This window comes from Podarcis pityusensis (assembly GCF_964106645.2).
Source record: "Podarcis pityusensis genome assembly, chromosome: 2".
Classification (NCBI taxonomy): Eukaryota; Metazoa; Chordata; class Lepidosauria; order Squamata; family Lacertidae; genus Podarcis; species Podarcis pityusensis.
In genome coordinates this window covers 42,587,176-42,600,969 of record NC_138029.1, presented here as the reverse complement: position 1 = coordinate 42,600,969, position 13,794 = coordinate 42,587,176, and the positions used below count along the sequence as shown (strand labels likewise).

The following is a 13,794-nucleotide window of genomic DNA, read 5'->3' as shown; positions in this document are numbered from 1 at the left end:
AGTGGTTCTTCTCACGCCCTGCAAAATGGAGAAAATAATATACTGCTGTTCCACGCAGACACAGTATGAAAGCTCCAATAATGCTTTGGGGTCTACAGGTTGCAACGCTCACTTTGTCACTGTAAAGCTTCAGCCCTTATGTTTCGGTTGCCCTCAGCGGGCATGTGTACCTCCCACAGTTTTCATTCCAGTGCAGTGGTAAGTGAGAGGAGAGGTACCTTGACAATGAGGAGTACTGTGGCGTGATGAGAGGACCTCATGTTAAACTGCCCTGGATATGCATGGAGCCTTTTTAAGTGGAGCAGCAAAATGGAAATCCAGAGAGATTTCTCTGAAAATCCCAGCAAGTGCTGGAGATTTAAATATAGGAATGCTGCCTTTTCTTTAGAAGACACTTTGGCAGTGTTTTGCTTTTGTAGAAAATGTTATAAAAGAGGCACATGTCCCTTACTCTTCCCTTTGACAGCTATGTGGATAGTTATGCCTCCTTCCATTGTGTTGCGTACCAATCCCGATGAACCACTGTCAGTTTTCCAAATGACCAATTTAAGTTAGGATTAGGCCTCTTATGTTGAATACTCTGTCTTTCTGTGCCTGTTTCATTTTCTCTTCCTTTTTTTAAAAAACAAGCAAACCATACCACTGAAATGACAAGATTTGTTGCTCTTCTCTGTCTACCTAGGCTAGGACTTACCTCAATGCAGAAGATCTCCTTAAAGCAGAAACTGAAGAAAGTCTGGGCAAAGTGCAGACAACTTTTGATATTTTCAACTATTTCAAGCAGACCTTTGAGGAAAGAAGAGACAATCTCAGCACTTACTTTCAACCAGGCCTAGAGGCAAAGGAGTGGGATTTCCCTTCTATAATGGTTTTTGCCCAACTGGATAATTTTCTAGAGAGGCTCCACATGGTAAATGTAAGTACCATGGAATATTACAAATGTTGACGTATATGGAGAACAATGTATATAATGTCAGAAATAACTTACTGTAACTCGTCTCCCTCCCTTGACTCTTTGTTTCCAGGGGGTCAGGATTCCTGGTGTCTAGGGAATTTAGCTTGGGAAGACATGGGTTCAACACTCCATTCAGTCATGGAGCTTGCAGGCATGATTGATCAAGCCATTGCTTTTCAGCCTTTTCTGTATTGCAGGGTTGTAAACGGGATAAACCTTATATAGGCTACCCCGAGCTCCTTTGAAGAAAGGTGGGACACAAATGTGGTAAATAAATAATACTACTGTTTAATATGTGGTTGAATTTTTCACCCAAGGAGTTCCTGAATTCTCAGGCATTTGCCTCACCAATGCAGATTTCTGCCACAGGAGATCTGCAAAAGCTGTCAGGATTTCTGAGGAAGAACTGACGGCGATGCTCTTGATGCATAGGCTTCCTTACCCTTCAAGTTACCTTTTGGTTATCTTCTTCCTCATCCTTGAAGGTTACACTGATAAAATGGAGCTAGATACAGATTAAAAGATCCCCAGAGCAGCCCAATTCTGTGTGTATTTATAGGGCATGCCTCCCACACTTAATCAGAATCTGCTTTGTTCTTACAACGGCATCTTATTCTACAGCTTTTACCCTGGCTGTTTTGTTTTTTAGGCATGACCCAATTTCTCAGGCTCAGATTCTCTTTTTTCAAATATAACATGGAAATTGCCCCTTTCCTTGCTCAGGTATTAAGACCTCCCCCAACAACAACAACAAAATCGCAGTAGTCATGTGCCAACTTCTTAAATAATTGTAGTTAACTCTGATCTATAATATATGTGTACAAAACAGACATTTCCAGGGTATGAAGAATTGGGTCTAGAGAGACAATAGTGGTACAGTGGTACCTCGAGTTAAGAACTTAATTCATTCTGGAGGTCCGTTCTTAACCTGAAACTGTTCTTAACCTGAAGCACCACTTTAGCTAATGGGGCCTCCCGCTGCTACCACACCGCTGCTGCCGCACCGCTGCTGCGCGATTTCTGTTCTCATCCTGAAGCCAAGTTCTTAACCCGAGGTACTATTTCTGGGTTAGCGGAGTCTGTAACCTGAAACGTCTGTAACCTGAGGTACCACTGTATGCCGCTAATGGCATTTACGGCATAAGGACAGTTAGGATATAACAGTTAGATCAAGAGATGTTCAACAGAAGTCCTTCTGCTCATTTTCACCACTTTCTTCTTACCCCTCCACCCCCCCCATCCCAAACCTTTATTTAGAGTCCTCTGACTTTTTTTGAGGGAAGCGTTGGCACAATGAGAGGTCAAGAAATCCCCATTGCGTGAGCAGACTTTTGCTTACCCAAGTCTGAATAAAGCATAATGTTCCATTTGCGTGTTTTTAGAACAAGAGAACGTTTCTGTAGGTCTCAACATTGTCAGCTGTTAAGAAGAGTGAAATATATGCTGGACAATATAGTTTCAAAAGAAGCAAATGCTGATCTGCTGCCCATCAGATCTGAGAAGTCAATGTGCTGTACATCACGTGGGGAAGCTTTGTCAAATTGCGTATAATCTGATGCTAAACCAGCATTCACTCCCCACCCACCCCAATTTAGTTGGTCAGCCATGTAGACTGCTAGAAGTTAGCACAATTGTGTGAGACATGCAGGGATATGATGCACTGAATCAGCACATGTGGAATGTGACAGAAAGCCTAATGCTGACCAGTTGCTGACAGATGTGGTATTTGTGGGGTATTCTATATCTCTTTGGCTTTACATGGGCTCCTGAATCTCCCTGTAAAATGTAAAGAAGAATTCCTGGCTCACAATTTCCTCAGATTATACAACTTTTGTATGTAAGCATTTTGGCTGCAATTTATTTTCCACTTGTCAGATTTTCCATTAGTTTCAAACACCACGGGATTTCACAGCTTAAGAAGATTTTTGGTTGGCTGCAATAAAAGCAAGTTTTTCATTCCTTTCCTACCCCAAACTGAAAGACTTCAGAAGCATAATATAGGCGGCTGACACATGCTCCAGTTCCCTTGAAAAATGGCCTCAATTAGATTTTTTTTTTTGGTCTCTTCTTGTCTTAAAGCACAGAATCTCAGTTGAATGCAAAGTAGTATTGATTGGAGGGGAGTCCTGCTGCATTTTTATACACCCCTTTAATTAACCTTGCAGAAAGCACAGCAATAATCAATGCCTCTTTAAAGCCATATTGATATTTTCCAATAAGTCTTGCTAGGAAGTAAGCTAAATGATTGTAGCCTAGGCAGGAGCTGATCTAATGAGAGAAAGGCAAACAGAGATGTTAGCGATTTGTATTTCATTGAGTTTAATGCCCCCGCCTGCCCCACACCAGCACTAACTCAACAACAGTCTTAGTCACTTAACTATTTAAAAATATGTATATGTAAGTTATATATGTCTTTAGGGATGATAATGAAGGTGGTATGGCTAGGGTTGACCTATAACAGTAAGAAAAATAAACTATATCTTCTCTTTGTCTCAGGCACCAGCGTGAGGCAGTCATGGGTCTAGCCTGGCCTAGTCCACTTGTTGGGAAGCAGTGCCATAATCTGTCGTGGGTAATAACTGTTAATTATCCTAATTTGTAGGAGCTTCTGGTGACTGCGTTGGACATAGAGAAACTGGAGAAGCTCGAATTCAGTGGCATAAAAGGGAAATCTCTGAGCCAGCAAGTCCTGAGCATGTATGAAGAGTTCCAAGAGGCTTATAAAGTGTTTTCTGATCGTACATATGACTGCTTGGATGTGGCCAACATGGTAGGTGGTTCTGGATTCCATAATAACTCATCTTATGTTCACGCTGAATGTTTATACCAAAAGAGGATGTTACGAGCTTAACACTGAAGAGTCTGGTATTTGGGGGAGAGTTGTTTCCAGAAACTGCTGCATCAACTGTGACATGAATTCATTGTTGTTTGGTTCTGCTAGGAATTTGAAGATGATGTGTATGACTTCAAGGAGAAAGTGGAAGATATGGATCGGAGGCTAGGGAATGCTTTTGCCCAGGCTTTCGATGATGCAGCTAGCATAGAGCATGCATTCAAGGTTTGTATTTGTTGTACTAGGACAATGCAGTGTGCAGTGAATGTGCCCTATTTTTCTATACACAAAGCTTTTCTTTTCTTACAAATGCCCTGAAGAGTTGCCAGTTAATGGTATTTTATATTTCTGCCTACCCCTTTAAGATGTTAGTTGCATTCCATTAATCATGTGAATAGGCTCTTCAATTGGTGACCTTCAGAGCTGTAGAGCTCCATGGGTTCAAATTGCAGTTGCTGAGCATTCATAGAGAGATTATAAAACCAAACAATTTTACTTTAATAATAATAATAATAAGGAAAAACCCTACAAATAATATATGGCCATGTAAAAAGTTGCATGTATTTTCTACGTTTCCGTGCACTCTGGCTTCTGTCATGGTGTTGCGCCAGAAGCAGTTTAGTCCTGCTGGCCACATGACCCGGAAAGCTGTCTGTGGACAAAGGCCGGCTCCCTTGACCTGAAGAGAGATGAGTGCCACAATGCTATAGTCGCCTTTGACTGGACTTAGCCATCCAGGGGTCCTTTACCTTTACCTTATCTGCATTCGCTAAGCACACAGTGCTGGCTCGTTTTTTTGGTTCTAAATGCTGCTCCAAAGGATCCATTGCAAAGGGTGGGAGAGCCACATTGATTTGGAGGCCTGAAGCCACCTTTTAGCCTGGATTTCTTAGTTCCAAGTTGTGGCCACAGTTTTATCTGGTGAAGGAAATTTACCAGATAGGTTAAAACCTCAAATTGCTAGATCTCAGAGAGCAGGAGTTGCCTCCCTCACTTCCCCATCCTTGTTCCTGCACTATTCAAGGAAAGGCTAGTAGCATTCATTTGCTGCTTACCAGCAAGAGGTCGGAGAGTTAGGACGGACTAGTTAAAGCTGGGTGAAGTGGGAGATGCAGAACATTGAGTTAGAAAGGAAAAGAACAATAAAAACAGAGGGAGATGGGAGGCGGAAGCAGTCTTTGGTAATAATTGTAGTGAAGGGATGTGTTTGCTGCAAAAATAAAAATAAAAAAATGTGGGGAAAGTAACGAATGAACCTATTCCTGTCTTTTGGGGATGGGAAATACATCATTGGAATCATTTTATCAATGGATTTCAACTATTACAATGTGTAACTGATATCAAACACGGCTTATGATTCAAACCTGTTTCATACATTCATCAGATAGATTGGTGAACAGCGGTAACTAGGTGGGTCATTGAAGAAATATGTGGGTGTTGAAAAGGGTTGCTGGTCTTGTTTGGACCCAGGGCATGTACACAAAGTCACAGATATTTCCCATTTCTTTCTGTATGGTAGCTGATAGACATATTTGGGAGTCTATTGGAACGGCCACTGATAGCAGCAGATGCCTATGCTAAATATCATCTTCTCATCACAATGTTCGACAGAGACCTGGACGATGCTAAACTGATCTACCTGAAACATATTCAGGAGGAGTTGGAACTAGGTATTTGTTAGCAACTTCAGAATGGCTTTATGCTCAGTTAACAAGATGCCTTTAGAAAACAAGGAAGTGCACAATTATTTTAAGCAGCTTTTTTTTATATAAAAAAAGCTCATAATTGATATTGCAATTTTTTGTTTAAGTAGGATAGACTTCTTCATTTTTTAAAAAAATGTAATAAATAAATTAATTAATTAAAGCAAGATTGCTGTGCAAATTACAGCATATTAGGTCATTTCGTTACAATACCTACAAGCCTTTCCAGAACTTGAGAAAGGAGAGCTTCCTTTGCCCCCTTACCTCTACAATAATAAACTTTAAAGCATGGGTCAGCAAACTAAGGTCCGCGGGCCGGATCAGGCCCAATTGCCTTCTGGATCCGGCTTGCGGACGGTCCAGGAATCGCTGCGTGGATCACCAGCTCGTGTGTTCTTTCCCTCTCCCTCCCTCTCCCTCACATGGCGGTGGTGGTGGCGGCGGCAGCGGCGGCAGTGCCTCCTCCCTCCCTCCCCCTGACTTCTCCCCGCCCTGCCTAGAGGAGGAAGTGGGCTGGGCTTTGTTGATGCCAGCAGCAGCAGCAGTGCTCAAGCGGCTGCCATTTTAAGCAGCCCCTCTCTGGAGCCCTTTCGCGTGCTGCTCATCGTCCCGCCGCCAGCCCCTGCCACTCACAAGACACAGGTAAGCAGCCACCAGGGCTCGTGGTGCTCTTGCATCATTCCCCCCCATAATAGTCCGGCCCCCCACAAGGTCTGAGGGACAGTGGACCGGCTCCCTGCTGAAAAAGTTTGCTGACCCCTGCTTTAAAGCCTCATGGTTGATGTGTCATTCAGTCCTGTCAGAGAGGCGGAAACAGACACCCCCTGAGAAGGGGCCGCCATATTATCTATCACAAATGCTTTTTTGGGATGCTGGACCAATTGCTCTCTGCTACTCAACATACTTCTTCACACAGTGCGTAAATAGACAATGGAAATTCCTCCTGCAGGAGGAAGTGATGACCACCACCTTGAATGGATTTATAAGGCTATTAGACAGATTCATGGATGATAACGCCATATCAGTGGCTACTAGCCACAGTGGCTGTGCTCCACCTCCACTGCCAGAGGCACTATGCCTCTGAGTTTCTGGGAATCGCCAGCGGACAGAGCATTGTTGCACTTAGGTCCTACTTGAATGCTCTCCACAGGCACCTGGCTGACCAGTGTGAGAACAGGATGCTGGTCTAGATGGTTCATTGGCCTCATCTAGCAGATTCTTATGTCATGTGACTTTCCACCTCTATTGAAGCTTCTGCATATGGAGTGGAAAAGAGATTTGAATTCTTATTAACCTTTTTCTCTGTACTTGAGTCCTGAGCAGAATGTGAAGGAGCTGAGCTGCTAGAGATGGTATGTGCTGGAGACTGTTCTCTTCCAAGCCCATAGGAAGAAAAAAACCATTGTATGCAAAAATGTAGCATGTTGGGAGGCTAAAACCCTTATTTCTAGTAGGCTTTCTTTGTGCAGAGAAGTTCCCCTCTCCCACTCAGTGTGAGAGCATTCAAAAATTGAGTTGCTTGCAGGCTGACCTAGTACAACCCAGGAGGGGTATTTTGCATATTTTTTGGTTGGCTGTTTTACATCAGAGAATCTCTGTTGCTGGGTCCATGCAATACACTGGTTCATGCTTCTCACTTCGGGATGAATTTGTTTTTCTCAGGTTATCCTACAGTGCACAGGAATATGCCATTGGTTGCTGGAGGAATTCGCTGGGCCCAGGAATTAAAAGACAGGATCCAGATCCCATTTAGTAATTTCAGGCATGTCACTCACCTGTGAGTATGTTTATTTCATTTAAGCCAGGGGTGGGGAACCTCTGATCTGTGTGCCTAATTAAGCCTGCTAGGCTATTTCAGCTAAGCTATGCCTACCTTCTGTACACCTGATGTCATACATGATGTCAGCTGTGGGGCAGGTAAAGGTGGGACTTGGACAAAAGTGGCTTTGTAGGCCCTGCTAGTCACCAGTGCCTGCAAAGCCCCGTCACAAGCACCAATAATCAGCTGATGTCATTGTGATATTAGGTGATTGACGGGTGGGCAGCCCTACCCATGTGTCAAACTTGGCCTGTTGCGGGGTAAGAAGATAAGGATTTGGCCAGTCGGTAGTTCTCTACCACTGATATAAGCATTTTATTTTTTTCATTGGCTCCTGTGAATCAGTGGGCTGCCTTGTTTTCTGTATTACAGAGATGTTGGGGCTTAAAGGAAAATTGAGAAGGTTGTCTCCATGGCCTTAACATCACAAGCTAAGCTTGAAAATTGTTTCTTGGCTTGTCCTAATTTTATGTTTTGACATCAGTAATCCTAGCAAGGCTGTGTAAGATGCAAGCAGTCTTTTCATAGACAATGGATTGTTGAGAGAGTCGAAAGTCTGAGGAAGACATTGCATAGTGGTTTCTAGGGATGAACTGGCATATCTTTAGCTTTCATAAGGCAGGCAAAGCGGTAACTTGCAGAGCTTTTGCATTTAGATAAAACCTTACATAATTCCTAAAGGACAATCTAATCTTTCTAAGCAGAACTAGGTCTAGGATACCATGGACAGAGTGTAAAGAATAGAATCATAGAATCATAGAATCAAAGAGTTGGAAGAGACCACAAGGGCCATCGAGTCCAACCCCCTGCCAAGCAGGAAACACCATCAGAGCACTCCTGACATATGGCTGTCAAGCCTCTGCTTAAAGACCTCCAAAGAAGGAGACTCCACCACGCTCCTTGGCAGCAAATTCCACTGTCGAACAGCTCTTACTGTCAGGAAGTTCTTCCTAATGTTTAGGTGGAATCTTCTTTCTTGTAGTTTGGATCCATTGCTCCGTGTCTGCTTCTCTGGAGCAGCAGAAAACAACCTTTCTCCCTCCTCTATGTGACATACTTTTATATATTTGAACATGGCTATCATATCACCCCTTAACCTCCTCTTCTCCAGGCTAAACATGCCCAGCTCCCTTAGCCGTTCCTCATAAGGCATCGTTTCCAGGCCTTTGACCATTTTGGTTGCCCTCCTCTGGACACGTTCCAGTTTGTCAGTGTCCTTCTTGAACTGTGGTGCCCAGAACTGGACACAGTACTCCAGGTGAGGTCTGACCAGAGCAGAATACAGTGGCACTATTACTTCCCTTGATCTAGATGCTATACTCCTATTGATGCAGCCCAGAATTGCATTGGCTTTTTTAGCTGCCGTGTCACACTGTTGGCTCATGTCAAGTTTGTGGTCAACCAAGACTCCTAGATCCTTTTCACATGTACTGCTCTCAAGCCAGGTGTCCCCCATCTTGTATTTGTGCCTCTCATTTTTTTTGCCCAAGTGCAATACTTTACATTTCTCCCTGTTAAAATTCATCTTGTTTGTTTTGGCCCAGTTCTCTAATCTGTCAAGGTCGTTTTGAAGTGTGATCCTGTCCTTTGGGGTGTTAGCCACCCCTCCCAGTCATCTGCAAATTTGATCAGGATGCCCTTGAGTCCATCATCCAAGTCGTTGATAAAGATGTTGAATAAGACCGGGCCCAAGACAGAACCCTGTGGCACCCCACTAGTCACTCTTCTCCAGGATCAAAATAAAAAAAATCCTTCCAGTAGCACCTTTAAGACCAACTAAGTTAGTTCTTGGTATGAGCTTTCGTGTGCAAGCACACTTCTTCACTGGAGATCTTCTCCAGGATGAAGAGGAACTATTGATGAGCACCCTTTGGGTTCGGTCAGTCAGCCAGTTACAAATCCACTGAGTGGTAGCATAGTCAAGACCGCATTTTACCAGCTTCTTTACAAGAATATCATGGGGCACCTTGTCAAATGCCTTGCTGAGATCAAGGTAGGCTACATCCACTGCGTTCCCTTCATCTACCAGGCTTGTAATTCTGTCAAAAAACGAGATCAGGTTAGTCTGACATGACTTATTTTTCAGAAATCCATGCTGACTATTGGTGATCACAGCATTCCTTTCTAGGTTCTCACAGACTGTTCTAGGTTCTAGAACCTAGGTTCTAGGTTCTCACAGACTGTTTGCTTAATGATCTGCTCCAGAATCTTCCCTGGTATTGATGTCAGACTGACTGGGCGGTAATTATTTGGGTCCTCTCTTTCCCCCTTTTTGAAAATAGGGACAACATTTGCCCTCCTCCAGTCTGCCAGGACTTCGCCTGTTCTCCAGGAATTCTCAAAGATGATTGCCAGTGGTTCTGAGATCACATCTGCCAGTTCTTTTAATACTCTTGGATGCAGTTCATCTGGCCCTGGAGACTTGAATACATCTAAATAGATGCCCAGTGCACAGTCAGAGGTCACAGTAGGAAGAATCATGCAGTACCACTGTTTTGCAAAGAGTCCACTGGTAAAAAGTCAGCTGATAAAAGCAGGCAGGATAGAAGGAAGAATAAATGGAATAAAAGATGTGTGTGTGTGTGCTTATATCCTGCCTAAGGAATTAAGTGCAGCATATTTTGAATTTCCAGATACTATCATTCAAATACTGGTAGTTAGGTCCAGTCCTGATCCATCTATAAGCCCCTTTAGATTAGTCTGTGGCCTGCTCTGGTTGATGAATGGAACCAGAATGGAAGAGGCAGAAACAAGGAAGCTGACATGAGATGAAATGTTACAACTAGTCCTGGAGCCAAAGCGAGCAGAGTTCACCTGATAACCCCTGCCAGTGGAAGGCCTGTGGAAGGACTTGTACTTGCTCAGTGGAGAGTTTGCCCCCCTCTCTTTCCCCATGTGTGACCCCCTGAAACTGGCCCCGAAGGTGTTGGGAGCACCCCCACAACAGCATAGGGGAGGGGGGGAAATGCTTGCACAGACAGAACAATCGCCTTCATAGAATATTGACTTCTGTCCAAGATGCTTAGATGAAGTAACGGTGAGAACAGGATTTTATATGCTTTGAAATAGCTGGTTGGCTGATTGTGAGAAAACTATTTTCTGTTAACGGCATTTCCTTGTACTTTCTCTTCTCTTCTTCCCGTATGGGAGGACCAGCCTATTTCAGCTAACATATAGTAAGTCTATACCTGTGTTCATGTCCTGCGACATTTGGCATCTAAGTATACATGCACACACCTGATCACTTACAGCTTCAGGTCAATTTCAATTGTTAATTGCTGAGGGAGCCAGTTTTTGGTGAAAGATGGCTCCAAACAAACATGGTCTTTAAAACTAGACAATGAATGAAAATGAGGACCGCTATTCAGGTCTCTGTGAATTTCAGAGAAAAGAAGGTATGCTTTGAGAAACAGGAGAAAAATTGAGAGGTCGGGCAGAAAAAATATTTGACAGGAAAGGTATATGTATATAATTTGCATTTCAGGGCTTTCAGACTAGAATGTGATATGCACTTTTTTAAAAGATACTTAAAAACAAGAGAAAGTAATATTGACATGCATATAATGTCTATTATGTTGGACCTTGCGTTCGACTGAGTGACTCCTGTGGTCGAGTCCTCCGACGATGATTAACGACCTGAGCCTTTGATGAGGCTCCAGGCACGTTTCCCCATTACGCAGAGTATCCAGCAGCAGGGAAGGAGCCGAGAAATATGAGCTACAATGCAAAGAGCGTTTTATTTCTAACTACACAGACAGAAAAGAAATATACATGCTCTCTCTGTGAAAGCAGAGAGCAACTGAAACAAAGGAACAGGAAACCAGTAACATCACATCCGTCTCCTGTCTTCCGTGAGACTTCCAGCAGTCTGGAATCTCTGGAATGGAAAACAGAGCCTTGTGACTCCAAGCACTGCACAGTGGCAACACACAGAAACCAACATATTGCACCACATAGTCTTAATATTTATTTTGATGTTTCCTTTTGGCAGTTACCTGGACTCTGCTGAAGGCAAAAGAATGGTGCAGAAGTATGACGATCTGATGGAGATACTAGAAAAGTAAGTCTGTTTAGGACATGATTTGAGAATATATTAGCCATTATTAAGGCATGCTTTATAGTAGGGGTCAGCAAAGTTTTTCAACAGGGGGCTGGCCCACTGTCCCTCACACCTTGTGGGGGGCCGGACTATATTTTGGGGGAAAAAGAAGCACGAATTCCTATGCCCCACAAAAGGACACATTCTACTCATGTAAAAACACCAGGCAGGCCCCACAAATAACCCAGAGATGCATTTTAAATAAAAGGACACATTCTACTCATGTAAAAACACACGGATTCCTGGACCGTCTGCAGGCTGGATTTAGAAGGCGACTGGGCCGGATCCGTCCCCCAGGCCTTAGTTTGCCTACCCATGCTTTATAGCTTTGATGGATTCAAGCAATGCATATCTAATAGTTGCCTTTTATATTAATTTAGTTTAAATTTGTTCCTTTCCCTTGGTTGTGCTGGCGGAGTTTCATATTTTGGAATTACTTTATGTGCAAGTTGATGTTAGCACAGTAATAAAATTCTGAAGCCTTGTTCTTTCTTGGAGGCTAGGGAGAGCTGTGGCAGTGTGCCTTTCCCCAAAATTCTGCCTCCTTGATTGCACAAATGGATGAAACACTGCAATTTGATCTTCACTTTATCTGGTTATCAAAGCTCCCACATTTGAGTTCTGTTTACTGTACAGTTAGTGCTGAGCCATTCCATTATATACCTGCACATTTATGCATCTTGGGTGTACATAGGAGCTGCACTAACTCAGGACTGGACATATCTAAGACTGGACATATTTACTTAAGTAAAGGAAGTTAGTTTCAAATACCTTAAAATCCACAGCTTAACCGTATAGCGTTTGTGTGTGTGCCTGTGATTCTGAGTGCCAGGAGTTGGGAAGTTCATAAGTTTGGGATGGGGTTGCATTGCCTCTGAAGAAACAGCTGCATAGTTCAGGCATACGGCTAGATCCAGCTTTGTCACCGGATGCTCAGGTGAACTCCGTGGCAAACTCTGACTATGCCCATTCCTGGACAGGGATAGTTTGGCCATTGCAATTAAGGCATTGGTAATCTCAGGATTGGACTACAGTAATGTATTGTGTATGGGGTTTCCCTTGGGACTGGTGCAGAAGGCTGTGGCAAGGTTGTTGAGTACAGCACACATCTATACTTTCGCCTAGGGAACTGCACTGGCTACCGATCGCCTACCAGGCCATGTTCAGTGGCTTCTTGTTAACACATAAGACCCTGAACAAGATTACCTGAAAGGCCGCCTACCCTTTTATAGATTCTTCAGGGTTGGAGATGTTATTTTAGCTGTCTCCTGAAGAATAAGGGACACGACTGCAGGAACTCCCATCCTGTGCTGCTTTTGGCACCTGCAGTTTCCTTTCCACAGCTTTGCTTGCAGCATAGCTAGGAAATCTGTTCCAGCAAAAAGGGTTCAGACAGCCGCCTAACAGTTTACAGAGCCTGACATGGTGGTTGTGGTCTTATGGCAGATACCAAGAGAAGCTTTATAAGGAGTGGTTCCAGACTGTGTCTGAAAAATCGCAGTATAACCTCACTCGACCAATCATCCGAAGGCATTCGGAAAGTAAGCTGATTGCTGTAAATTTTGACCCTCAGGTAAGATGTGAGAGCGTTTTATTACTTACTTACTTACTTCTTCATTTATAACCTGTGCTTATATAAAATGGGCAAAAAGCATCCATAAAAACATGATTGAAAACTTTGGTAAAACATCAATAAAAATAGATTGGTTAAAATGAGAAAAAAATAATATTTCAAAGGCCTATCTAAACAATCGTTTTCAAAAGACATCTGAAAGAAGGCAGGGACAATCTGCTTGTCTTCTGCTGGAAGGAAATACCACATGGCAGGGCCTGCCTCACAAAAGGCTTGATCCCTAGTGGAGACCAACCAAACCTCAGGGGCACCTGGAACCACAAGTGCCCTGTCGGAGAATCTCAGTGATCAAGGTAGAGCGTAAGGCAGGCATAGGCAAACTCAGCCCTCCAGATGTTTTGGGACTACAACTCCCATCATCCCTAGCTAACAGAACAAGTGGTCAGGGATGATGGGAGTTGTAGTCCCAAAACATCTGGAGGGCCGAGTTTGCCTATGCCTGACATAAGGAGTCAGGTAGCCCAAGTTGTTTAAGGCTTTGTGAATCAACAAAGAAAGGGGGAGGGAATTAATGGTAAAATACTAAAATATTTTAAGTATTGAAATGGAATTAGGAAAAGTATGTTATACTGAGCAGCGAGTAAGGGAGGGAAGAGAAACATAATGGAAGGGGGGTGGGAAGTCAACTTTTGAATTTGAATTAATTTTATATTCATTTGTTTGTTTGATTTTTTTTGAAAAGCAGTAAAAATTAATTGGCAAAACAACAAGAAGAACAGGTACCTTGAACCTGGAATTGGCAGCTAGTGCAT

The 13,794-nt window shown here is 43.3% G+C and overlaps 1 protein-coding gene across 1 annotated transcript in view; it reads left to right on the top strand.

Annotated features, from left to right (window-relative positions):
* Positions 1 to 13,794, top strand: part of DNAH9 (dynein axonemal heavy chain 9) — a gene marked incomplete at its 5' end in the record, with an annotated part of 193,033 nt that overhangs the window by 5,414 nt on the left and 173,825 nt on the right. Inside the window, 7 exons of the mRNA XM_080993517.1 lie at positions 683 to 916; positions 3,558 to 3,725; positions 3,897 to 4,013; positions 5,308 to 5,458; positions 7,154 to 7,268; positions 11,302 to 11,370; positions 12,856 to 12,982. Coding sequence (XP_080849643.1) covers positions 683 to 916; positions 3,558 to 3,725; positions 3,897 to 4,013; positions 5,308 to 5,458; positions 7,154 to 7,268; positions 11,302 to 11,370; positions 12,856 to 12,982 — 981 coding nt within the window. The remainder of the gene's footprint in view (positions 1 to 682; positions 917 to 3,557; positions 3,726 to 3,896; positions 4,014 to 5,307; positions 5,459 to 7,153; positions 7,269 to 11,301; positions 11,371 to 12,855; positions 12,983 to 13,794) is intronic.